A 27249-nucleotide genomic window follows, 5' to 3' on the forward strand; every position below is an offset into this window, starting at 1 on the left:
GGTAACAAATAATATGTCATATCATTATAAAAATAACAAAAAATCGCATTTCCTTTCTTATATTACTCCAATTTTTCGCAGGTGGATAAAGGACCCTTCACACTGGATGATGAATGATGAAGAATTGCCTATTTTGTGTGGAAATCTCACCGGGGCCAGACATTGTCCACCGGAATACACGTGTTTATGTGTCGGACCGAACCCCAACCATGGATACACGAACTTCGATAACTTCCTCTGGTCCATGCTCACTACGTTCCAACTCATTACTTTGGATTACTGGGAAAATGTCTATAATATGGTAAGTCACCTAGTTCAGGTAATTATTCATTAATTTCGATTTGATTTATTTATTTAACACACATAACACATTATAAATACTATTAATACAGGTCATCCCAATTCGATAGAGGTACATTGATAATACTAAATATTTTTTTAAAGATAAATCATTTAAATCCCGTTAAATAAGCATTTAATGTAATATCATATGTATTTTTCGTATAATTTATTTTATCAGTCCTTTCGCATAGATAATTTCATCCATACCTTTCGTTCCGTCCCTTCCCTGTTTTACCTGATTCATATCAAAATGCCTTATAATATTTTAACAACCCTTTTCCCATTATGCCAAAAACACGCTACTTTACAACAATATGATTTTTCTGTCACTGGTGCTACTTAACATAGTCAATATAAAGACCATGGCATTTAATAGAACAAGGCAGGGATTTTTTATCGCGGTAACTTGACTCAGCTCAATTTTACATGACTTGGCGTGATTTGCAGTTTACACGATATAGACGGTTGCGGTATTTATAGAAATTTCTGTGAATTTTTAAATATTTACAAGTATTTATCTATTCTGTTTCACGCGACAACGTAAAGCAAACAAACAAATGAATTAACTTTTACATTCGATGTGATACGTAGGAGTACTACGCGCTACGCGATGCTACGTAGCCTAAAGTTTGAATTGAAGTCTTGTATAGTTCACACATTAACAAGTTTTACATGGAAAACAAACAAAATGAATATACTTTTACATTCGATGTGCTACGTTTTTACGTAGGAGTACTACGCGCTCCGCGTTGCTACGCAGCTTAAAGTTTGTGTCAAATTTTTTTACAGTTCAGACATTAAGTTTTACATGGTTTTACATATAGCAAACCTACACATGAATAAACTTTTACATTCAATATGCTACGCTTTGACGTAGACGTACTACGCGCTACGCGTTGCTTCGTAGCCGGGTCTGTACTAAATTCTTGTATATTACACACATTAACGTGGTTTTACTAAACTTATAAACTTCGACGTAAATGTAAACTATACATAGACACAATTGCTTTCCTTACGTCGGTAGTAACCACTGCAAATGCTCTAGAACACCGCAATGCGACTAGTCGGTAACGCACTATTAGGATTTCATTACTTGCCTGGTCGCCTACAATTATCTTGCGTATGCAGCCACAAGTCACTCAACGTCAACGAAGAGGCTATTCATGACTCGACAATATCTTAGACAAGTACCATTGACAAAACATTGATATTGAACGTCCATCACTCTTGATTAAATTTTGTTTTACGAATTGTTCGAAGAACCTTATGTGGAAAATTTAGTATTATTCATAAATTTTCTGTTTTTGTGTAATATCTGCTTATGTTTGGTCGTTGTCTTTATCTACAGAGACTATCTGTTACGTTCTTTATTTACGCACATAAGATACCAAAAAAGCAAATTTCTGAGACAACGTCAACATTTAGGCTACACTTAACCCGGACCTTGATTTAATAAGAAGATAGCCGACCCTAAGCTTGCTCCAAATGTATATTCGGTGTATGTAGCAAAACATGTTTTCATAATATAGCGAAGTATTACTCGGAGAATCAAACAAAATCCCTCGCTACATATTATCTTACACCCGCGGTCCTACCACAACAAAGGCTTCGTAACCGTATATGGGATGTAACGCTTGTGAAAATTAATTAAAAAGGACATGATGGCCCTTGTGGCACTCATTATTATATGATATTCAATATGATAAAGTTAGTAAATAAATTTAAGAGAAAAATCCAGCTTACGCATGTATGAAATTTTTCAGAACAACTTTTAAGCAACTAGATTTTTTTTTATATTCGTTAAAATTTTCTTTTGTTTACAAGTCAAAATAAAAGACCTCTTTATTAAACCGTACGACCTACATATTTTTTATTCTCTTTAAGTCCGTGTTATTAAAAAGGAAGGGTTAATCAATAAACGCTTAGAATAGATACAATGCATAAGTATATATTATATAGCATAGATATTTTAGCAAAAGTTACTAAATATTAATGCTCTTACGAATAAAAAGCTTTATAATTCTCAACGATAACGTGATGGTAGTTAGTAAGATGGTTTGTAGATTTTTTTACATTTCTTCAAATAAAAAGAAACAACGATTGTGATGAAACTTGGCAGTTATTTTGTGTGTTCACAAGAATCATGAAAAAGCTTTTAGGCCAGTGGAAATTAACATTAAATTCGCAAAGCACGATGTAGATTTGAATTTTTGGTATGTTGTTTGGATCAGTTAGGGTGATGTAAATCCCAATTTGCAACTTCGAAAAAGTTGTGCTCGCTGCGCACCACGTGATAAACTGCGAAAATTTTGGACTTTTTTCACTTTTTGCTCTAAAAGTCATAAACTATGCGTTTCCGACAAGTATGATTCTGTACATAAATTAAGGTTATTAAATTTGCAACAATTTAAGCTTAACCGCAGCTCTCTAAACCTTATAACGACTAAACTGTGGCCATTCGAAGATGGTTCATTTTTCCGGAAATATTGAAATTTTTGGTTTTGCTCCCGTTTGAAGCAAAATATTGGCAAAAACCGCTCGTTCTATGAGAAGTTCGTATAATAAAGTTGTAGTGCATTTAATTTTCTTTCATAAGAGCATAGAACAAGTCTGTGAGACAAATATTTCACACACAATATCTGAAAAACAAAAAGAAGGTAGAAATAGATTTTTAAAGAATTGAAACAGAGAGCATATAAAATCATAAAAAGAATAATACTTTTTCATTTGCAGGATAGGTAATTAACAAAATTACAAAATTTGGGAAAGTAGGAAAAAAGATTATACGCAAATAATAAACTGCGAAAATTTTGGACTTTTTTCACTTTTTGCTCTAAAAGTCATAAACTATGCGTTTCCGACAAGTATCATTCAGTACATAAATTAAGGTTATTAAATTTGCAACAATTTAAGCCTAATTAAAGCTCTCTAAATCTTATAGCGACTAAACTGTGGCCATTCGAAGATGGTTCATTTTTCCCGAAATATTGAAATTTTTAGTTTTGCTCTCGTTTGAAGCAAAATATTGGCGAAAACCGCTCGTTCTATGAGAAGATCGTATAATAAAGTTGTAGTGCATTTAATTTTCTTTCATTAGAGCATAGAACAAAGTTTGTGAGACAAATAGTTCACTCACAATATCTGAAAAACAAAAAGAAGGTAGAAATAGATTTTTAAAGAATTGAAACTGAGGGCATATAAAATCATAAAAAGGATAATACTTTTTCATTTGCAGTATAGGGTATTAACAAAATTACAAAGCTAATTAAATTTGCAACAATTTAAGCCAAACCGCAGCTCTCTAAACCTTATAACAACTAAGCTGTGGCCTTTCAAATATAGTCAGTTTTTCCCGAAAATTTCAAATTTTTAGTTTTGCTCCCGTTTGAAGCAAAATATTGGCAAAAACCGCTCGTTCTATGAGAAGGTCGTATAATAAAGTTGTAGTGCATTTAATTTTCTTTCATTAGAGCATAGAACAAAGTTTGTGAGACAAATAGTTCACTCACAATATCTGAAAAACAAAAAGAAGGTAGAAATAGATTTTTAAAGAATTGAAACTGAGGGCATATAAAATCATAAAAAGGATAATGGTAATTAACAAAATTACAAAGCTAATTAAATTTGCAACAATTTAAGCCTAACCGCAGCTCTCTAAACCTTATAACAACTAAGCTGTGGCCTTTCAAAGATAGTCAGTTTTTCCCGAAATTTTCAAATTTTTAGTTTTGCTCCCGTTTGAACCAAAATATTGGCAAAACCGCTCGTTCTATGAGAAGGTCATAAAATAAAGTTGTAGAAAATTTAATTTTGTTAATTACCTATCCTGCAAATAAAAAAGTATTATTCTTTTTATGATTTTATATGCCCTCAGTTTCAATTCTTTAAAAATCTATTTCTACCTTCTTTTTGTTTTTCAGATATTGTGAGTGAACTATTTGTCTCACAAACTTTGTTCTATGCTCTAATGAAAGAAAATTAAATGCACTACAACTTTATTATACGACCTTCTCATAGAACGAGCGGTTTTTGCCAATATTTTGCTTCAAACGGGAGCAAAACTAAAAATTTGAAATTTTCGGGAAAAACTGACTATCTTTGAAAGGCCACAGCTTAGTTGTTATAAGGTTTAGAGAGCTGCGGTTTGGCTTAAATTGTTGCAAATTTAATTAGCTTTGTAATTTTGTTAATACCCTATACTGCAAATGAAAAAGTATTATCCTTTTTATGATTTTATATGCCCTCAGTTTCAATTCTTTAAAAATCTATTTCTACCTTCTTTTTGTTTTTCAGATATTGTGAGTGAACTATTTGTCTCGCAGACTTTGTTCTATGCTCTTATGAAAGAAAATTAAATACACTACAACTTTATTATACGAACTTCTCATAGAACGAGCGGTTTTTGCCAATATTTTGCTTCAAACGGGAGCAAAACTAAAAATTTCAATATTTCCGGAAAAATGAACCATCTTCGAATGGCCACAGTTTAGTCGTTATAAGGTTTAGAGAGCTGCGGTTAGGCTGAAATTGTTGCAAATTTAATAACCTTAATTTATGTACTGAATCATACTTGTCGGAAACGCATAGTTTATGACTTTTAGAGCAAAAAGTGAAAAAAGTCCAAAATTTTCGCAGTTTATCACGTGGTGCGCAGCGAGCACAACTTTTTCGAAGTTGCAAATTGGGATTTACATCACCCTAACTGATCCAAACAACATACCAAAAATTCAAATCTACATCGTGCTTTGCGAATTTAGGGATTTTTAGTGTCGATTTCTACTGGCCTATTTCATTTGCTAAGAAATATATGCGAACGAAACTGCGGACGCCCGCTAGTTCACACACGTCACATAGAGTAATTAAACAAGAGTCAATAGCAAAAAAACAGAACTGTAATGAGTCCAAAATAAAATGCGATAAAACGTGTAAGCCCTTGTTTATTTCAGGACAGATATAAACGACAAGCCAAAATAAGGGTCGGTTAGACCGCTATCGAATTAGGCAAATGTAGGGTAATTGGTAGCGCGCTTAACGTTAATTCATACAAGAAAAACCTTATAATTCGTATAAATTTACGTTTATTTCTGATGTGGAATATCAAATGCTTTTCCAAGGTAGTAATGGAATTGTTTAAATTATATTTAACAAGGTATTTTCAATGCAACTCCTGAATGTTTAATGTTAAGGGAACAAACACTGAGAGGTACTGAATAAACTTTGTTAATTAAATAATTATGTTTGTTCTTTTCAAGATGACGCTGAAAATTAAAATTCAAATATTCAGCCATGGTAATAATGAATAACTAAAAAAAAAATTTAACTTATTTACTAATTGACGAGATTATTATTCAGTTTCTTGTTGTTGGATATGGAGATTATAGCATATTTTTTTCAAACTCAGTTACAATATTTATTTTTTATTAAAGTACATAGGTATATTTTCGTTTCTTTCAGGTACTATCATCCTGCGGTCCGATGTCAGTGTCATTTTTCACGGTAGTTGTGTTTTTCGGATCTTTCTACCTCATCAACCTAATGCTGGCCGTCGTAGCGCTGAGCTATGAAGAGGAATCGCAGATAACACAGGAGGTAACTTTGTAATTAAAAATATTTTACAGGCATTTATGAAATAAAGGCGATTATGAAATAAATAAGGCTGATATTATAGCCTTAGAATACTATTAAATGTGCTTAGAATAATAGTAATTTGTTGCATTTGGTTACAATTTGTGTAATATTACAGTACAAGCAACCAAACTTGTACAAAATATGACCAAAAATATTTCTATACATTTAAAATGCTTTTTAATACAGGAAAGAAAAAAAGACCTAAACGAGCACCGGGACGATTCAACCTTCAGTTTCGACCCGTCGTCGCTCGCGGTACGCACACTCGCTAAAGACAAGAAGAAACGCATCGACGCTAGGAAAGGACTCTTGCTTGCTTCATACTCCAGAAAAAGAACGAGGAGACGCAAAAGAGGCAAGACAGTACATCATGCTGTTACTTCAACCGCTGCTGATTCTAATAGGTAAGAAATGTAACGAAATGTTTCGATAAATTTGGTAAGAAACGTATTAACGCTAGGAAAGGACTATTACTTGCTTCATAATCCAGACAAAGAGCGATGAGACGTAAGAGAGGCAAGACGGTACACCACGTGATTCTAGCAGGTAAGATATGGATAAGATAGCGTCTTTAAAAGTGGTTAATGAAAAAAAAATATTTTTCAAATATTTGTAATGAAGGCAATAATTTCTTTTGCTATAAGTAATTTGAAACAGTGATCCAATAATATAAAATAATCAGTTTTGCTAAAAGTATAACAAATAATGTTCTGTATCGTATCACATGACGCGTTTATTGAACAATACATTCCGCTTACGTGTTTGGATTTTGACGTGTCACAGTGAGACGTAGACAGTAACGTGTAAATCCAACGTTCTTTAAGGAATTGTATTGTTTTACACTAAAAGAATAATATAATATCCGTAGTTTATAAAACAATACGTGAAAGAGGTGTTCCTACAAGACGACTTTTATAAAGATCGTAATACGATCTTTATAAAAGTCGTTATAAAATACTATTTTGCATTTTATATTTAACTAGCTGCTCCGCGCGGTTTCACCCCCGTGGCTCCACTGCTGTTGCCCGTAGCGTGATGAAATATAGCCTATAGGTAACCTTCCTCGATAAATGGGCTATCTAACACCGAAAGAATTTTTCAAATCGGATCAGTAGTTCCCGAGATTAGTGCGTTCAAACAAACAAACAAACAAACTCTTCAGCTTTATAATATTAGTATAGATAATTTATTGAAGAACGAGTGAACAACGAGAATCTGCACGAAATACATTTAACTATCACATCGTAAGCATGAGTCGCCTATCTTCTTGTATCTTAAATTCATAACATATTACCAACTAACAGCCTCGCTCTATTCTATTTAGCGCGACGTATAGTACAGGAGACTTCATGTTGAACTAAGATAAAAAATTTATTACGTAATGATGCAAAGTGCCGTAGACTAAATTTTCCACTCAAGGGACGCGGAGCGAAAACTTAGTAAAGTTTTTATAGCTTCACGTCAGATGACGTCTTTTATGTCGCTGATAATGATGAATATTTGATTTTCGTTAATAAAGTCAGCTAGGCGCCTGGGGAAAAATGTTAAAGAAGGCAGGCCTATCTTTAGCATCAGTTTATTTTATGAATGTCTTCAAAAGTAATCGCATAAATTTCAATCGAGGGGATCAAACGGATAAATCAGATTCTTTTCAGGTATAGAAATAATATTTTCTGTGATACTTAGCATTTGCCAACTTGATTTAAAATAATTTTTTTAAGTGGAATAGCAGTTTTAAGCACAATACATAATTTGTACATCTTTATCTACAAACAAAATATTTTAGAGTTTACGCCACGTTTACGTGCATACCGCAAAAAGCTAAGCGCTTAAGATTATCTGTGTTAACGTAACAAAGTATCGTTCTAGCGAGAACAACATTGGGGATAAAACAAAATTTATACTCACCTTAAAGTACTACACTAAATACGTTCTCCGGTATAGGTAATAAAATACCACCATTTTCATTACGACTAACATTTCGTACGATCGAATTTGGAAACGACTTGTCGTTTTAATAAGTAACATTTTGAGGTTATGTCGCGTTGTATTTTATATCCTTACAATAATATGTGGTTTTATAACTTATATTTTGCTTTTTATGAAAATAATATTTGCGGTATAAATTGTTTCAAAAATATGGTATACTTACTTGAAACAGTTCCATGAAATTCTTATTCAATATTCGTACCTACTACGAGAAGTAGTACAATTCGTAGATTTACATTAAATCGAAGTCGGTGTTTCCAGTGACAGTGTAAGGTATTAAGGTATATTATTTCGAATAAAAAAAACTATATTTTGTAAATTGGTCCACAGTTAGCAGAGAACTCGGTGAAAATACGCGACAACATAAAGTGGAATACTTGTGTGGAAACCTTCGATTTTAAAGTCCATTAAAAGTAGCAAGCATTTAATAAGCGCTAAAAATTCCTAAAATCTAGTACTATACTACTGCTATTACTTTAACTCTACCATAAATTTAAATTAAATAATACCAAAAAGAGCAACTAGTCATTTGCATTAATAAACATAAGGCGAATTATAATCCAAGCGAAACGCAGGTGTCTATTCTGTACAATATTACACCACTTGCGGCTTACTAATGCTTAGTAACTAGAGCCAAATGTGATGTCTCTCTAATTGGCAAATGTTGTTTGATAGAATCTGCTCATTACATTCATGACATTGCTTTTATATTCGTCGCTATGGCTTTTTCATAGACGTGGGTTGCGTTCTTGTACTGCTTTTGTTCTATTGTAAACGTTATCGTGACAATGTTTGGAAGATCTTTTCCCTACATTTTTTTATAGAAATCCAGATTGTCTAATACTGTACTACATGAATTGTTAATTTAATGAATTAATAATATGTTGTAGAAAGCTTTAACTTATAAAATATCTATTTCAAAAGTCAAAACATAATTAGCCTAAAAAAGATATTCCTACAAATAAAATTATGCTGGTGATTGTTTAAATATGTGTATTAGTTATTACATTGGTATAATGCGGGACTGTCTCTCCCTCGTGCTTCGTTTTTATGACAGGAAGAATAAGTCGTTCTCGTTCCGTTCAACATAACCAGAAAACGTGGACCTCTGTTATCCAAACTTGTAATGGATGCACTTATTAACATATATAACACATGTAATATTTTCTTTATTTCAACTTCAGTTCGGTTCTTATTACTGTTATTACTAAATGGTTGATCGCAATAAAAAATATATGTTCGCATTTAGATACAAAAGTTTGTGAGCTTTAAAAATAACTCATAATTTTTATAAACCTTAAATAAGCCCAATGTTCCTACATAGTACCTAGAATGCATAGTGAATCATGTATGTATATGAATCAAAATGTTTTCCATTTAGTATACTTTAGCTTACTTTAGCTTTTTACAGATAATTAATTCTAGACACACAAGATTTAACTTTCATAATCATGAAGAGTTTACATCAAGCTTAACAGCACACACGACATCAATTATGAAACACCGTGGATGCAAGGCGTAAACTAGTTAATAATTTATCAGCAGTAATTACGAACTTTAAATAATCCGTATTGAATTAAATGAGTGGATAATGCAGGTGACGGTGTACAAAGTGAACTAGTGTTCCCATTGCGAATAATTAAATGAAACTGGATTTATCATTAAGTTAAACGAAGTAGGTAAGTATTACTAATGAGATAGTGGTTTAACAGAAACCGCGAAATAATGAACTGTTTGAGAAATTTTAATTGTTGGATATTTAAGTTTAAGAATAAATTAATATCTACCTATAGCTTAATAGTCTTTCTATATTTTTAAAAGAATTCACATGGGAAAGTACCGTGTCCTCAATACCGATTGATTTTAATAAAATAACAAAATTAATATTTCACTTACCTATTAATTGAAAAATAGCCTAACAATGTAATAATATCTATAACTCATGAAGCATATTATTTTCATAAACTTTTACTTCAAACAAATAATAAAGAAAAATAAATAAAGCTTGACTCGAATGGGTTTAATTCCAAAATCCCGGTAAAGGAAAGTCCGACCTGTCCGGAATAGTGCTAAGCTAGATTTGGTATTGCAATTCCAGATTTGCATTTACACGTAAGCAGCTTTCTTGTTTTCCAAATTGCGTCATAAAAGTCGCTATAGGAATGAGTGTAAACAAAATGTGGCAGAGAAAATAGGGATGTTTTTTTCAATTTGAGTTTGTACAACTGTTGAACGTACGTCCTTACTTTTAAATACTTATAAGATAAAAATTTATATATTACATGAAAGTAGAGCCACCAAGGGTAGTTAGTATGAGTATCTTTTAAGGGACCCCTGTAAAATCAATGAATATACGTTTACGAAAACATGATAAAATTTCATAAACCACGCTGCTCTGAATATCGGCTTTATCCATTATATGAACTAAGCTCTCATATTACATACTTTAATTAATTAATCAGATACGAGCGTATAAGCCTCTTCCATGATCCAGATAGATGTAATTACACACAGGAGGTCGAGAGTGTGGTTCTGATAGAAAATTTGGAATTCCCGTTTACCTGTATTAATCTTTGCGTCACTTGACCGGTAAAACGAAGGTAGATTTAATAACCTTTTATGCTATAACATACTAACCGCTCGCTTGAATAAAGTGTCAATAAAGAATGAGGTATCTTTTATCGTACTAGGTATAGGTAATATTGAGAAGATTTAGACATGGTTTTTGTTTGTTATACATACATGATAGCGTGTAAAAATATATCCATGTACCCTCAAAAAGAATTATACTAATGTAGCACACCAACTAATAAACTTTCCTACGAATTTCTTCGTAAAATTTTTGAACCAGGAAATAATTTGTAGAAAATTGGAATCATTGTTATTGTAACCAAATGTTTAGCTAAACATACTCAATTTTGTTATAAAACTGGTCGTTTTCAAACAGTAAAACTTTCAACTTGTGTGCATTTGAACACTTCAGTCTTTAAACTTGGCTACATTTCGTAGCTGAAGCTTTATTACCGTCAAAGCAATTACTGCCCAGGCTATAATGTTAGTTATAAAACTGTGACTTGCGATTGCCGGGTTGTAGTTATTTATTCCATTATATTTATGTGAAACATTTTGTTGAATATTTAATACAAAAGAATTGTGGACTATGTATTTAAATAGAGCAATCGTTTACATAATTTGTATGTTATATTGCTTTTCCTTGGTCATGGCATCATGCGCGAACGGGTGGACCGATTTCAATAATTCTATTCTTATAATATTCAGAGTACGAGGATGGTTCTTATGGAGAGAAAACATGTACCACGGGAAAAGCCGGGGCGGGCCGCTAGTATATATTAGACTATTTACTCCAAAATGAAAGCTTTTTTGACTTATCAAAACAGTAAGCGTCGCAAAACATCAATAACACATTCAATAGCGACGGTTGACACACTCTAATTTCGTCACACGTGGAACCCGAACAGTGAACAGTAATCACAGTCGACAATCGACCCAGATCCATCGCGGTATCTTCTGTTGCCACTTGTGACAAGGCGGCCAACCGTCCCCATTCTGCAGGACCGTCCCGCAATGATGGATGTCCTTTGTTATAATCAGTAAAATAGTCCCGTAAACCGTTGGATGCGTCCCGTATGTCCTGCAATTTCTTTTTTTTTTGCAACACAAACACATAATTACGCGAAAAGTGGAAAAAAGTGTACTTATAAAACATCAATATAGTATCACTTCTGTTGCGCGAACAAGGGGAAATAAACTTGAATAACTGCTTGGCAATTGAGCAATACGTTTGGAGAGTCATATTCATCCCCCCTCCCCCTCCTAAGGATCTGATGACGTCTGAAAAATCTGCTCAGAAATCCCAAACTGTTAAAAAAAGTCCCGCATACAATGTCCAGAAATATGGCCACCTTAACTTGTGAGTCGACGAGGAAACCATTCCACATCGCACGCCCCGACCGCCGCTCAACGACCGGAATATTACGCAAAGTACGAAAGCATTTAGACATTTTTCCACCGTATAAACTAAACCTAGATTGTTGCATCGGCAGGTGTAAAAATGAATATTCACAGCCGCGCTCGACATTTTCAATTCTGTAATATTCTGCGGAGTGTTATGCAAGTTTAATTTATAGATGTGACAATATGAGTTCAACAAATTCTATAAAATGTTTATTTTCTTGCTTTCTCGTTGTGTATTTGTACTAGGCACATATTCAAAATATCGATAGAGAAGTACCTTGATAATGTTCAATGCAATTCCAATCAGAATTCGATTTATAGAATAATAATAATAGTTTAAAAAAAACTAAAAAACACGCTTTTTATAGAAAACCGAACTTAAAAATAGAAAATTTTATCAAATTAGTGTATTGTCATCGGTCCTCAATAAATCTACAAAGTTTGAACGAAATCTGACCGTTTAAAGTGGGTCAAAATCGCGCCCAAAGAAGTCGGTTACAAACATACAAACATACAGGTGAAGCTAATATAAAGCGTGTAAAAATGAAAGACGGTTGTGGAAATGCTATTTAGTTATTAAACTAATTCCTCAGCATGACTAATAAAATCGATACCATAAAATAATGATAAAACGAACACTTAGATGTGTTTATCAGCTAAGGCATCAATTAAAAAATACATGCAATAATATCATCATGCATCCTACAGATAAATCTTCTAAAACTGCGATAAACTTAGGCACTTTTGCAAATATTAGCAGCATTTATTGACGAATAATTTCAAAGCAAAATTTTCTGGTTGCTTGAAGTGCAGCGGGTCTAAAATCGTAAAGCCAGTGGGTTGGAAGAGCTCAATTTACTCGGCGAATATTGCTTGCATGAGCGCGATGCTTAATATCGATTGTAGAACCGTAGTTTTAATGACGTAAGTAAATGTCGTAGGTACTCTGAATTCCGTGTCAGCTGTTAATAATGACACAAAGCCTGCAATTATTTCGTTTTCTTTTGAAGATTCTTCTGGGTACAATGCATTATGGTAGAGCGGAGATTTTTACATCTTTGCTGTAATTAAGTAGAACAGCATGGTTAATTTAATCAATACTGAAATATTGCATTAAAAAAAGCTTTTTAACAGTCATGAAAAATAAAGCAGAAGAAATAATTAAAAGCACTAATGCTAGTTTTCTTTTTTTTTAAGTTGATGCTTTTCCCCGATAATAAAACTAACCTAACTAAACTAACTGGGATATTACGAACATTTGAAACTCTTAAAATTATTTGTTTGCATTTTTTTTCCAAATATCCGTTTATGAAAAGAATGTCGTTTAATAATATATTACAATGTTAAAAATAGACAAACACATTTTATTCTCATCAGGAGTACAATTACTTCACGATACATCCCCTTAGTAGATCACCCATCCTTTCAGAATAAGTGCCTTTGTTCGTTTTTATGCATAAAAGTCTAATCGTTAATTCATTAGGGGATGCAGTCGTATACTCAACCCGACTTGCATCTTGTTTGACCTATTTAAAAAGTCAACAAACGTAGGGAACATTAGCATGATAATAATGTTTACAAAGGCTACTATCGTAAACGACGCTTTTAACGTTCTGGGTCTTAGTAGAAAGCTAAAATTAGTTTCCTTCTTCGGTTAATTTGTTTTAAAGTGTATTTAAGAAAGTAAGTAAAGATTTAACAAAAGGAAATCGCACAAAAATCATTAAAGAGATGCTAAATAGCCAGACAATGTTGCTTTGTAATGACAATTGCATAGGTAAACATGTAATTAATAAATAATTATCCTACTGAGTTATTACTAGTTATATTCCATGTAAGTACCTAAATAAAGATACTCGCGATCTATTGCACGCCTCATAAGCGAAGCGTTGAGGTGGGTACTACTGTCACTTCGCGCAAAACATCTGATTTTTCAAACTTAAAATGTCTTTATGTATCATACATTGCACTTGTAAGATAATACATACACACACATATTAAGAAAAAACACTATTTTTAACGTTCATGAAATTTTTGATGTCATTTTTGTTATTTAAACTAGTTAAAAAACAGTTTAAAAAAGTTCTGTCTTGGACGTCCGTGTGTCTGTATGTGCGGATCCTTTTTCTTGTTAACACGATAGCGACCGAAATACTTTACTAATCGAATCTTTTTTTTTCTCTTACGCTTGAGTATGCTCAGGAATAGAACCCTTTCATTTTTCAGGGTCTGATTCGATGTGGTTTAATTGTTATTAAATAAACAAAAATAATAATTAATAAATATTTATTAAAAAAAATTATGAGGCGTGCACTTTTGGATTTTCCAAATTTTTATTATTTATTGCTATCGAAACTGCATTAAACAATCATATCATTACCTTATAATCACATGAAAATGCGGTTAATGTATTTTGAAAAAACATCTAAGTATATTATTAATTAAATGATTTATTTGATGTTAATCTTTCCAGATCGAGATCGCGGTCCCGTTCCCGCTCTGTCACACCGAGCGGGTCTCCACCGCCGATACCACCAGTGCCAGCTCCTCCCCCACCCTCGCACACATTGCACCCAGATAATGCTTTAGGTAAATTATTTGATACCTATCGTTATCGTCATACAATAGTGCTGTAATTAACTAATTATTGTTTGCTTCATAATGTTTTTTTTAGTATCGAGCAGTAAAATAAAAGCTGTTTCATTTTTTAGAAGAATAAATATTTTTGTAAAACATCAGCTCCAGTATAACTCCGAATATTCTCATGTAATAAATTACCACTCATTTCAGATAATACTAAAATATATTTAACATATCAACCATTAACACGCAACATATTCTTCCTAACCTATTAGGTCGCGGCGCGCTCAGCGTGGCTGGACGGCAGCTTAGTGACCATAGCAACAACCGCGAGTCGTCCCTCGACGACTCCGGCGTGGTGGACGACCACGACGATGGCGAGCACACGTCGGACGACCAGGCGCCCCACCCGCCGCACCCACCGCGCCGACTTCTGTTACCCCCTCCACCACCACATCCGCTGCAGTCGCCGATACTTTCGTTGCCACCACCACCGATTACACCGCAACCGCCCATCACAGTACATAAAACAGTAAGTATGCTACAGGCACAGAATACATAATAGTAGCTAAACGCTACAGAATGGACACTCTCCGCCTCCCGCCAAAATTAGACACTTACCTCACCCCGCACGATCATGATAAAAATGGGCCGCATTTTTCTGCAAGGACGATACGCAACGAAGATTGACAATATTATTTATTTAACATGACGATTAATATGATTTTTTTTTACGCTAGTCACAAATGTGCCAACCATAAAGCGCTAACAGTTAACACACACATTTGCAGTCTCTACAGTGTGACTGTCAAAACGATAATTTTGTATGGAGTGTCCGGGGTGTGCTACAGGGAACATTCTAGAAGCTATCATGTTGGACGACCAGGCGCCGCCTCCTGCTACCCACCACCACCTATTGCCGCCGCCGTGCATAAAACTGATATGCTAAGGGTCTAAATCGAAATAAATAATGTTGCCTTTGATACTTTAAAAAATATCGTCACTAATAATTTCTCGCACCACAAAGGGATAACTTACATAATTCCTATTAACTTTTCAGTTTGTAAACTTGATGATCTTTTATTTATAAACTTGCAGGAAACTAAAATTCAGGAATCTAAGAAGAAGAATGGTGCAAAAATGGATAAGGATGCCGATAAAACTTCAAAAAAAGAGAAAAGTAGCATTCAAGAGAGATATCCGCTGAATCCTGACTACCTCAACCAGATCGTCGTGTTAGGTAAAAAATACTCATTATAAATTAACTTCTCTTTTGAACAACATACTGCTACCAAATCATTTAATTTCTTATAAATGCTGCATTTATGTAAAAGTTTCAAACAATACTAAATTTAAATCAGATATCACTTATATTTGGTAGCATTATAGAACATTTTCCAAAATCAATTGGCACGGCTTAAACACAAGCACTAATAAAGGAGACACAAAATGAACGCTTTGCAAACACTCAGAAGGACGGTCAGGACTTTTGATTTTATAAATATATTTAATTTTTGTTAGTCAAATTAAAGGTAACAACTACTTTACTAAATGCATGTCACAACGACTTTTCTCTACTTCAAAGTTTCTGATTTAGGATCTATTAGGTTTTGTACTTAATTATGCTTGGATTCTCTGCAAAGTACCTTATGCATACGATTCTCATGTACAGTCCCCAATTCTTTATCAGATTTATTAAGTAAATATACATTTTTATTTCAAGTAAATCAACTTCTAATTAGTCACTTTTCATTTGTATCTGCAATCAGATGATATTTTCTTTGGATTTATGAAGCACCGTGTAAGAATTAATTTAGTTATTATACAAGTTTGAATTATCAGCCGTTTGTTTTTGGATATCATGTATGACATCATCTGATCCATAATCAAACGGTTCCTTTGGTGGCTTACCTATTATATTTACAATAAATTTATTAATGTCTGTGAAACGATATACCGATATCGTATGATACAAATCTATGCAAGCTACCGAAGACTTAGATACATATCATAATTTCGTTTGCAACTAAACAGCTACACAATATCTATGATGCAGCCATGTTTAACTAAATTATATTAACTACGGTTTTGTAAGATATTTCATAAAAGCTCAAAGCACTAACGTTTCCAATTTCGCATGAATTGGCTACAAAATTACCATAGCATCTTCATAGCAATGTAAAAATCTTTTATGAAATATTTACGCCATTCTTCGCTAAGTTATTCTAATTTTGTTCAGTTGTCCAATTTTGAATGAATATAACGACGACGCCCTCAATTGTATAGCTGTTAGATCGATTGGCGCTATTAAAAACTGAATGGTTGTCTAGTGGCTGGTATTATTCACCATTAGCTTCACGTTCCAATGGGCCGGACGTCTCATTGGACACTTATTCGACACTTTTGCAATTCGCTTCTACCCTCATTAATATCGTCAGGGGCGGACTGGCCATACAAGCACGCGCCCGACCTCCCGCAAGCGGAGACGACGAAAATTAATGAGCTCAGTTTATTGGCAGCCACGCACAAAACTCATATGGGCAATTACGAGCAAAATTGCACTTACTTCACAGGTTAGTAACTCACAGATGCCAATGCTTCTGCCCTCCAGTCCACCCCTGTTCCTTACGGGAAGACTGCAGGGTCAAATTGCCATTGGTTTATTGATGTTCTCTTTACACGGATCGCATTCAAGTTTTGATGATAAATCATTGACAATAATAATTGTAAATATGCTCTAATGATTGACTTTTATGCGATTCATAAATGGATTAAATTATGTACTAAAACTTGGTCAGTAAGTTGTTGTATGTGGTTCTCTGATTAATTGGGTGACAAATTCGATGTTATTCGAAATCCTGCGTTTTCCTATACCTTTCTACGCTATCAAACGCATGTTTCCTTTTTATATACTTTGATGATGTTGTACACTTATTAGATTTTGTATTTGAACGCTTTGCATTGTATTTATTTATTCTTGAACGCTTCACTAAGCTTTTGCTCTTGTAGGTACTTTTTTCCTTTCTTTTTGTGGTGTCTGTTGGCTTGATTAAAGTGTACTACTTTATTTATTGATTAATCTTGTTCTATTTGCTCACAGATGAACTTGTGGATAGGAACTGCGAATGCTGTGTTACATGTTGTATAGACTATGAGGGTTGGCTGCAATTTCAAAACGGCTTATATGGCATTGTAAAAGACCCTCTATTCGAGTTGTTCATTACAACCTGTATTGTTCTGAATACGCTGTTTCTTGCTTTAGAACATCATGGAATGAGTGAAAATGTTAGATCTGCGTTAGATATAGGAAATAAGGTAACTAGTTACGTGAAGTATGTTAATGTAATGAAAACATACGGTAAATATTAATAACATACATTTAATATCTTCAGGTGTTTACGTCAATATTTACATTAGAGTGTATAATGAAAGTGATGGCGATGAGTAAAGATTTTTTCGCATGCGGTTGGAATATTTTCGATTTGATCATTGTGTCGGCCAGTCTGTTAGATCTTATATTTGAACTCGTAGATGGCCTATCCGTTTTAAGAGGTCTACGTTTGGTGAGTGTTATTTGTACCAATAAATTAATATTTAACATTTTAAACATATTGTATCACAAAGTTTAAATTTTCAGTTGCGAGTTTTAAAATTAGCTCAGTCATGGACTACAATGAAAGTGTTGTTGAGTATAATAATATCCACAATAGGTGCTCTCGGTAACTTGACGTTCGTGTTAGTGATAGTTATTTACATATTCGCCGTGATCGGTATGCAGTTGTTTTCCAAATCCTATACACCAGATAAGTTTGACCCAGATCCAGTGCCAAGGTACGTTGCAGTTAGCTCTGTAATAATAAATGTTCATTTTGTCTTATTTTCTTTTATGGAACCTTATAATGATGCCATTTCTATAGGTGGAATTTTAACGACTTTTTTCACTCGTTCATGATGATATTTCGGATACTTTGTGGCGAGTGGATCGAACCGTTATGGGACTGTATGCGAGCAGAACAGGCTAGTGGAGCAGAAAGTTGCTTCTTTATTTTCCTTCCTGCTCTTGTGATGGGAAATTTTATGGTGCTCAACCTCTTTCTTGCCTTGCTGCTCAATAGTTTTAACAGTGAAGAACTTAAAAATAGAAAAGAGGTAAGTAGTCCTTTCATTATTTTTACGTTACTACGCTATCCGAGTATTAAAATTGATTTTTTATTTTTTTAGGAAGTAGGAGAAGATTCAAAATTAGCTAAAAGTTTAGATAGATTACGCTCTATAGTAAGAAAAAAAGGTTTCCTTATATCAAAAAGTAAAGAGACTGAAAAGAAATCTAAATTAGAAGAATTAGTTAACGAATTTATGTTACAACATCGTGCTATGAAAGAGAAGAAAGCGTCAATTCCTAGCGAACAGAGGTTTTCGGCATCAATACAGGAAACTATTTTATTTCCCCATGACAATATTTATAGTCATAGTTATCAAGAGGCTCTAAATAGGTAAATAATTCATTTAAATCAAAGCATAATATTAACATGACGGCAAATAATATTTATACATGCTATGTTTTATTGTAGGCCCATATCAGTAGGATCTGACTTTGCGTATCCACACCTATATCAAATTAGCAATAATCATGGCAGCCAAGAGACACTAAAAGATGTAAGAGATTTGGCAGCAGAACACAAAATAACTAGCATAAGGGAAGACTCGAAGGAAAATCTCGATGACACAACGGACCAAGTAGCTGCCCAAAGGCTATTAAACCAAATGTCTTCAGGTTATCACACACAGCCTTCAGATTCAAGAGGTGGGTATTGTATTATAGAAATTGCAATTTAATTGAAATAAAAAGGTCTAATATACTAACCATAGGTGCTTATTTTAGAGGATAACGAAAATTACGAAATGGCACAAATATCTTGCAAGACGACTCCAGAAAAGTCGAAAAGAGTCCGCGATGAATCTGGAAAATTTCTTAGAGAAGCAATTAAAAAACCGGATGATGATGAGATGAAGCATCCGTGGCAGACATTAGTTTCATATGTAGATGAATTAACAGTCGGTGGAAGGAAGAACTCGCAAGGACAATATATTGATCCGATGGGAAAGTTTCCAGGGTTTGGAAAACGGAAGGAACCTAAAGTGCCGCAAGATTGTTTTCCTCGTTATTGTTACAATGCGTAAGTTAAGAAAGTCCATTGATGAAAATTATTTTTTGTATCCAGTATCATAATATTTTAAATGGAATGCAACGATGATCTTGTATTACAGTGCGAAAAATAATCTCTTGGCGCAATGAAGTACTTGATACGCAACGTCACTGTATTGAAGCGTTTTTTTTTTTTCTTTCAGATGCTCTTGTTGGGACGCTTGTATAGAAACAAGGTTAGGCCAAAAGTGGATGTTCATTCGTACATACGTACTGCGGTATGTTGATACACCAGCTTTCGAGTGGTTTGTGTTGGTCCTCATTTTCGCCTCCAGTATCACTCTATGCTTTGAAGACATTCATCTCGAGAAGAATAAGCCACTCAAAAAGATACTTTACTGGACTAATCTCAGTTTCTGTATGATTTTCGTGATTGAAATGTTTTTTAAATGGATAGCTTTGGGGTTCTATCGATATTTTACGAGTTTTTGGACCCTTTTAGATTTCACTATAGTTTTTGTAAGTATTTGTTAATAATAATAAGTGACCATTAAATTTAATCGCAATAAATTGTTTAATCTTATTCATATCTTTACAGGTTTCTGTGTTTAGTTTATTAATAGAAGAAAATGAAAATTTAAAAGTATTGCGTTCCTTGCGCACGTTACGAGCTTTAAGACCGTTAAGGGCGATATCGAGATGGCAAGGAATGAGGATAGTGGTGAATGCTCTTATGTATGCAATACCGAGCATTTTCAATGTGTTGTTAGTCTGTTTAGTGTTTTGGTTAATATTTTCCATAATGGGAGTTCAGTTTTTTGGCGGGAAATTTTTTAAATGTGTGGATGAGGATGGCGAATTATTACCATTAGAGGTATGTCCAAGTAATGGAAACTTTTTTATGATCTATTATTGATATATCCTGTTTGAAGTTTGTCGTTATTAATGTGTTATTATATTTTCAGATAGTAAATGATAAGTGGGAATGCTATTATAATAATTTTTCCTGGATAAATTCTAAGATATCGTTCGACCATGTTGGTATAGCATATTTAGCGTTGTTTCAAGTAGCAACTTTTGAGGGTTGGATGGAAGTGATGGCTGATGCGGTTGACGCTAGAGGAGTTGACTTACAACCGGCAAGAGAAGCTAACCTCTATGCGTATATTTACTTCGTAATATTTATAGTGTGTGGATCGTTCTTCACACTTAACCTATTTATAGGAGTAATTATAGATAATTTTAATATGCTCAAGAAAAAGGTAAAACAGATTCTAGAGGAACATAAAGTTAGTTATCTTAAAATGAATTGTAAATTACATATATCTTTTTATTTTAGTACGAAGGCGGGGTCTTAGAAATGTTTCTCACAGAGAGTCAGAAACATTATTATACCGCGATGAAGAAATTGGGCAGGAAAAAGCCGCAAAAAGTAATAAAGAGGCCAAGAAATCAATTTTTAGCGATGTTTTACGATTTATCTAACTCTCGTAGATTTGAAATAGCAATTTTCGTACTCATATTCTTAAATATGCTCACTATGGGCATTGAGCATTACGACCAACCGCATTCAGTTTTCTTCGTGCTAGAAGTTAGTAACGCGTTTTTTACTACAGTTTTCGGATTAGGTAAGAATATCTTTTATATGTCTACAGTCTATTCTTCTTAAGAATTGTTTAACTATACATCATAATGTCTTTCTTTCAGAGGCCATCGTCAAAATAGTAGGGTTAAGGTATCATTATTTTACGGTACCATGGAATGTATTCGACTTTCTGTTAGTTTTAGCTTCAATATTAGGTATATTAATGGAAGATATTATGATAGATTTACCTATATCACCCACACTTTTACGAGTAGTTCGAGTCTTTCGCATAGGAAGAATTTTAAGACTGATTAAAGTAAGTATGAAATTGAATGCAATCCTATGTTGCAGTAGCAAAAAATATAATTTTGGTGTTCACAAAACTAAATCAATAGTAGACCTATATTGTTCATGTGGCATACAGTTTTATTTGAATAGAGCATTAAACAAATGGTATTACAATAAAATAACTTATAATCTTCATAACACGTAATTCATTTCCAGGCCGCTAAGGGCATTAGGAAACTACTTTTCGCTCTGGTCGTGTCTCTGCCGGCCCTCTTCAACATCGGTGCCTTGCTTGCGTTAATAACTTTCATCTACGCCATCATCGGCATGTCTGTCTTCGGACACGTCAAGGAGCAAGGTGCTCTAGATGATATTGTGAATTTTCAAACCTTTGGTAGAAGCATGCAGTTACTTTTTCGGTAAGTTCTTATTTAGCCTTACTAACTATATGGGCATATTATAGTTCTTTATACCAATTATCAATCTTCAAATCTTGTATTTTCGTTTCAGTCTTATGACGTCAGCAGGTTGGAATGATGTTCTAGAATCTTTAATGATTCAGCCGCCAGATTGTGAATTAGGTGACCACGGTCACACCAATGGAAATTGCGGAAGCCCCTTATTAGCAATAACTTACTTCACGTCGTTCATTATCATAAGCTACATGATTGTGATAAATATGTACATAGCGATAATTCTAGAAAATTTTAATCAAGCTCATCAAGAGGAAGAAATCGGTATAGTGGAGGATGATCTCGAAATGTTTTATATTAGATGGTCCAAGTGAGTGAACATGTTTCTGTAAGCTTTTTTATCTTCCAAAAGTAATTGCTGAACATACATAATATATAAATGTATATTCTTTACAGGTATGACCCTCATGCAACACAGTTCATAAGTTTTGCTCAACTATCAGATTTTATAGCGTCGTTAGATCCCCCCTTAGGTATATCTAAACCGAATACAGTAGCGCTAGTGAGTTTCAACCTTCCGATTGCCAAGGGCAATAAGATCCATTGTTTAGATATACTACATGCTCTGGTAAAGCACGTGCTAGGTCATGTTGAGGAAACGGAAACATTCCGCCAGTTGCAAGAGCAAATGGATATTAAGTTCAAGAAACAATTTCCGACAAGGAAGGAATTGGAAATCGTTTCTTCTACTAGGATATGGAAACGGCAGGATAAGGCGGCGCGAACTGTACAGCGAGCGTGGAGGGAGTATCAAAAGTAAGTCGTAGCCTAATTTAATTTGTAAATACTTATACATACAATCTGTTTTTAACGTCATGAATTTCAAAATTTATTTTATGGGACTTTTCGTTATAGTCTTCATTATATTATATTACTTGCACATATTTTTACTTTAATTTAAAATGCTGTAAAAATTTTGAAAAAAATACAAATTAGGAAAATTTTGATCCTGTGGCGGTACTCGAACCCGGCAGTTATTCGGCGTATTTTAATATTCTTTTGTGAATGTAACTTTCGAACAATACCCAAAACGAAATTCCAATCAGGCGGAAGAACCGCAGTCCGTCACAAGAGGAAGAAAGCACGAAATGGTCTCCCGGCGGCGGGTGGGGCGGTCGACTTAGCGCACTACTACACGTACGGCGCGGCTCACACGCGTCCAGCAGGAAGTCCTCCCGAGCTTCTGATGCGTCCGATATCAGTGAGATCGGTGGTGCTTGGCTCAACCTCCCGCTGCTGCTCCTACCCGGCGCAGCACCCAACGAACAGGTACGTTACCTTCCGGGAAGTCTCTGGGCAGTTGACGCGTTGAAAATACGGTCTTTGTCGTTGGACTGCATGATAAAGGGGCTTCTAGGTACATAGATTTGTAAATTTTTGATAGGATTTATTAATTAATGTATTTGATTACATAGTCGATTTTGGTCAACTCTTTGCATGTTTTCTTCGAGTCGAGTAAGCTGATGCCAGATACAGTGTATATTATGTACCTATTCATTAATGATCAAAATAATTATGTTAGTTCCATTCAACGTACTTTCATATTAGGTTTCAACATATTTTCTTCGCTCTGTATTTAGTTGGGGTTGAACATGAGGTACATACATTCTGTTATTTAAAACTTTAGGCTAGCGGTTCAGAAGGACCTCCCCCGCGACGGAGGTCAGCATACGGTTTGCCCCTATTCCTTCGTCATCAGGACGCCGTTGACGAAGATGGTGGGCCCAAACGAGCAGGTTCATATGTAATGATTGGCTTTTTGTGTCTATCCTAATAGTAGCTTTTTGTGGGTTGTTTTGCCAGAAAAATACTGATTACTCAGTGGTACTTATAGAAACATAGACTTAATTATTATAATATGGCAAGGCAAACCCACTATTCCCATTAGTTACTCTTCTTATATCTTTTTCTTAACGTGTGGTCCTTTATTTATGGTTTGAATTGAATGAAGTAGGATAACATGTACGCTTTTCTACAAAACCCCGCGACCGGTGTTTTCTTTATACTTAATTATTGGCAGTGGATCAATCAAGTTACGCTTTGCATGTATGCTTTTTTCTTGTTATGCAAATTTTCTTATCTTTCCTTATCTTCTTTCGGTATCTTACACGTTGGTAATAAATGTTGTATTATTGTGCTCTATACTTCAGCGATTGCATACAATATTTTAACTATCGATATTGATGATTAAGGGTTGCACTATTGTAGGTTCCCTTCGGTTAGCGTCCCGTCGGAACTCTGCCCGGCGCGCGACGACCCCCGCGCGAGTGAATACCCCGTCCCCCTCCCCGCACGCGAGCAGCGCAGTGAGCATCCTCGTCACGGAAGCTTCCCCGGACGCCGTTCCGCCGCCGCCCGCGCCCCCCACCATCGTCAAAGTTCTAGTTCACAGAGAGAGCGACGAGCAACCCAGCTGATCCACGACCGACGAGCCGCCCCGGCTCCAAACACCTAGCTAGTCCACGACACTAGCAGAGACAGTGTGTCAAAGTATAATCGAATATTGTGTTCAGACACGGGTAACTCAGTGATATATTATGCATAGATTTACTATTATTTCGGATCGACATAGTTTAGTGATGTTAAATGTATTTTAAATATCGTCAGACCCGACAACATACATGTATTTGAGACGACATGAACACTTCCGAAACGCAATAATTTAATAGTGCTAATTGAATGCTCGATGAGCTAGGTTACCGATTAAATCTTGTAATATTAACGATTGTTTATAATAAATTGTTTTTCCAGCTTTAAGCTTGATTAGGAATGCTGATTCGTTTATGAGGCTGTTTTCTATAGAATAGGAGCGTTATTTGTTATTGTAAATATATTTAAGCTGTGGCCGAAATAATGTATTAATTATTAATTGAAATAGCTTGTTTTTATTCATAATGCGTTGATAGTTACGAATTAGTACCGTTCGAATGAGGTAGTAGATAAACCACACCAATTGCCTTAAAAATAGTTTTTAAAAGTTAAAATGCATTTGCATGATAGAAATGCACTTTTAAATTTGACAATTTCCCGCCTTAACATCATCACAGAATGCGTTTTTATAGTGTGTTAAAATTTTAAAAGTGATTTAATAGAAATAATTGTTTTAATAGTAAGAATCAATTCGCACAAATTAAGTTATGAAATTAAAATAGTCAATAATTTGTATGCCACATAAAATAATTATACTTGACAATATTCCATTATAGGCTGAGATAACTGCAAAAGTTTCCAGATAACGTTCATTGTTAAAATTAATAATGCTGCTGTCAATTCATCACCGCATGTAAAGTTTTAAAATTCCATATTGTAGTGTTTTTAGCTTTATTATTCCCGTCCAATGATCATTGGTAACATTTGTTTTTCCTTGCACCGTGCAGTAATTATTAAGAACCGGATATTTCCCAACGTCGGTTGGAATGAAAATATATTTAGTAATCGGGATCACTAATAATATAGTTAATTTCAATGTGATATAGTAGTAAAGTTAATAATAATATAAATAAAGCAGTTATATTGTTTGGAAGTTTGTTATAGTCCATTGCGCTTAATAGGTCCATGCTTAAGGACTAAGATACCTGTATTCAAAACTACCTTCATAATTTCGAAGAATAGCTTAACCAAAATCGTCTTAGATTGCACCGACCTAAGATTTCCAAAATATATCCTCCTTCGGATTACAAAATCACAATTATAACTTACGGTTATTTGGAAAAAAGGACAATATATCGTATTTCTTCAAATTATATTCCTAGAATTTTTTACTTTATTAATCTTGTATCAAATTGATTCTAAGCTGATGATTCACGTTATACCTACTCAAACTAACAATATCCTGTCAACCAGTGCACCTAGCTCATATACAAAATTACCTAAACCAATTTAACACTGCATGCGTACTACAGCGACCTTTGGACTAGCTTTACAACAGTAGAGTTAGGTAATAATTATTAATCTATTTCCCAATATACTTCCAAGACCACATTAATTACATTTTTATCTTTAATATTCAAAGCTAATCTTTACACTCAAAACAAAGTTAGATTCACAAACATGATGTTACGATTTAATTGTAGATAAACTGTTAGCTTACGCACTTTTTATTATGTTGAAACATCATCATGTTTGCGAAGCTAATAATTTTCAATATGCCGATTTAAACGCAGAATTACCTGTTTTAAAAATCATTAAAACATTGTCTATTAGTAAATTTTAAAAATATAGAGTTGTTCTAAAAATGTTCGTTATTGTACATAAATCGAGGAATGTATGCAATAATTTTTCATATTTTAAGTAGTCATTAAATTATTATTAGATTACTTTTTAACTCTATAATGTACGGTGTACATTCAAAACTATTGTAGTTAGCGAAATTGCATTGTAAGCATATGTTGAACATTGACATGTGAATCATTTTAATAATTATTGTATAATATGTAAATAAAATGTTTAAGTGAGACCTGCGAAATATGATTTTCTTCCGAGGTACAAAATATTAATTAACCATGTTGAAAACTACGATTAAACAAAAAACCATAAGTGCTGCATTTTATTTACTCCTTTCCCGACCTACGTAACTAGATTTTTTATTTTATAAGAGAGTCCTGAGTCCTGTTACCAATTATTATTAAATCCTTTGCCAAAAAGAGCAAAATTATGATTGAGTTACATCTGTATGCAAGTCTATTAATTTTTATCAATTAAATATATTCATTTTTAATCAGAATCGGTGTTGAGAGGACGTCCATAAATTACGCGAGACATTTTTTGTGATGTGAAATTTGGCCCATAGCCCATCGACAGGTTCTGATTTAAATTGAATGTCACTTGAATAATAAGTGATAGTTAATAATATATGAATGATACATGATACCTAGGTTTTTTGCAATACACCCGATATTTCTAATTAAAAAATATCTGGTGGGGCTGTGTGGGTATCAGCCGTTGATTTTAAGTGAAAGGTATATATAAGATTGAAATGCAAATATAATTTCCAACTAAATCGTTATTTGCCAAAAAAACGACGTTTAATAATCTTATTTGGATCGCAATATCTATATTAATTTTATAAAGAGAGAAAATTAACTTGAGACTCGGCCGGCTGCGACATATTATATGCGATATATTAGTTTTCCTTAAAAATATAATAATATGTAATAATAATGGGTGTATACTTTGTATGCTTAAATCTTTAAAACTACGCAACGGATTTTGATGCGGTTTTTTTAATAGATAGAGTGATTCAA

At 33.9% G+C, this 27249-nt stretch overlaps 1 protein-coding gene across 2 annotated transcripts in view; it reads left to right on the plus strand.

Annotated features, from left to right (window-relative positions):
• Positions 1-25715, plus strand: part of LOC149901906 (sodium channel protein 60E-like) — an 88359-nt gene extending 62644 nt beyond the window's left edge. Inside the window, exons 5-29 of one of the 2 annotated variants that reach the window (XM_090110786.1) lie at positions 82-301; positions 5797-5931; positions 6157-6374; positions 14408-14523; positions 14790-15010; positions 15607-15754; positions 16953-17087; positions 17615-17829; positions 17907-18077; positions 18152-18345; positions 18432-18663; positions 18736-19007; positions 19086-19318; positions 19397-19691; positions 19864-20179; positions 20259-20534; positions 20626-20922; positions 21000-21288; positions 21368-21561; positions 21750-21952; positions 22044-22316; positions 22403-22762; positions 23053-23275; positions 23634-23742; positions 24215-25715. In XM_090110786.1, the coding sequence (XP_089966912.1) occupies positions 82-301; positions 5797-5931; positions 6157-6374; positions 14408-14523; positions 14790-15010; positions 15607-15754; positions 16953-17087; positions 17615-17829; positions 17907-18077; positions 18152-18345; positions 18432-18663; positions 18736-19007; positions 19086-19318; positions 19397-19691; positions 19864-20179; positions 20259-20534; positions 20626-20922; positions 21000-21288; positions 21368-21561; positions 21750-21952; positions 22044-22316; positions 22403-22762; positions 23053-23275; positions 23634-23742; positions 24215-24423 (5554 nt within the window). In that variant the 3' untranslated portion in view covers positions 24424-25715. The remainder of the gene's footprint in view (positions 1-81; positions 302-5796; positions 5932-6156; positions 6375-14407; positions 14524-14789; positions 15011-15606; positions 15755-16952; positions 17088-17614; positions 17830-17906; positions 18078-18151; positions 18346-18431; positions 18664-18735; positions 19008-19085; positions 19319-19396; positions 19692-19863; positions 20180-20258; positions 20535-20625; positions 20923-20999; positions 21289-21367; positions 21562-21749; positions 21953-22043; positions 22317-22402; positions 22763-23052; positions 23276-23633; positions 23743-24214) is intronic. The other variant, XM_090110785.1, reaches the window with a different exon arrangement.
• The last annotated feature ends 1534 nt before the right edge of the window (positions 25716-27249 follow it).

The sequence above is a fragment of the Colias eurytheme genome, chromosome 16 (assembly GCF_061535395.1).
Source record: "Colias eurytheme isolate Ceu_HAF_F1 chromosome 16, ilColEury1 Martin Lab GWU primary, whole genome shotgun sequence".
Taxonomy (NCBI): domain Eukaryota; kingdom Metazoa; phylum Arthropoda; class Insecta; order Lepidoptera; family Pieridae; genus Colias; species Colias eurytheme.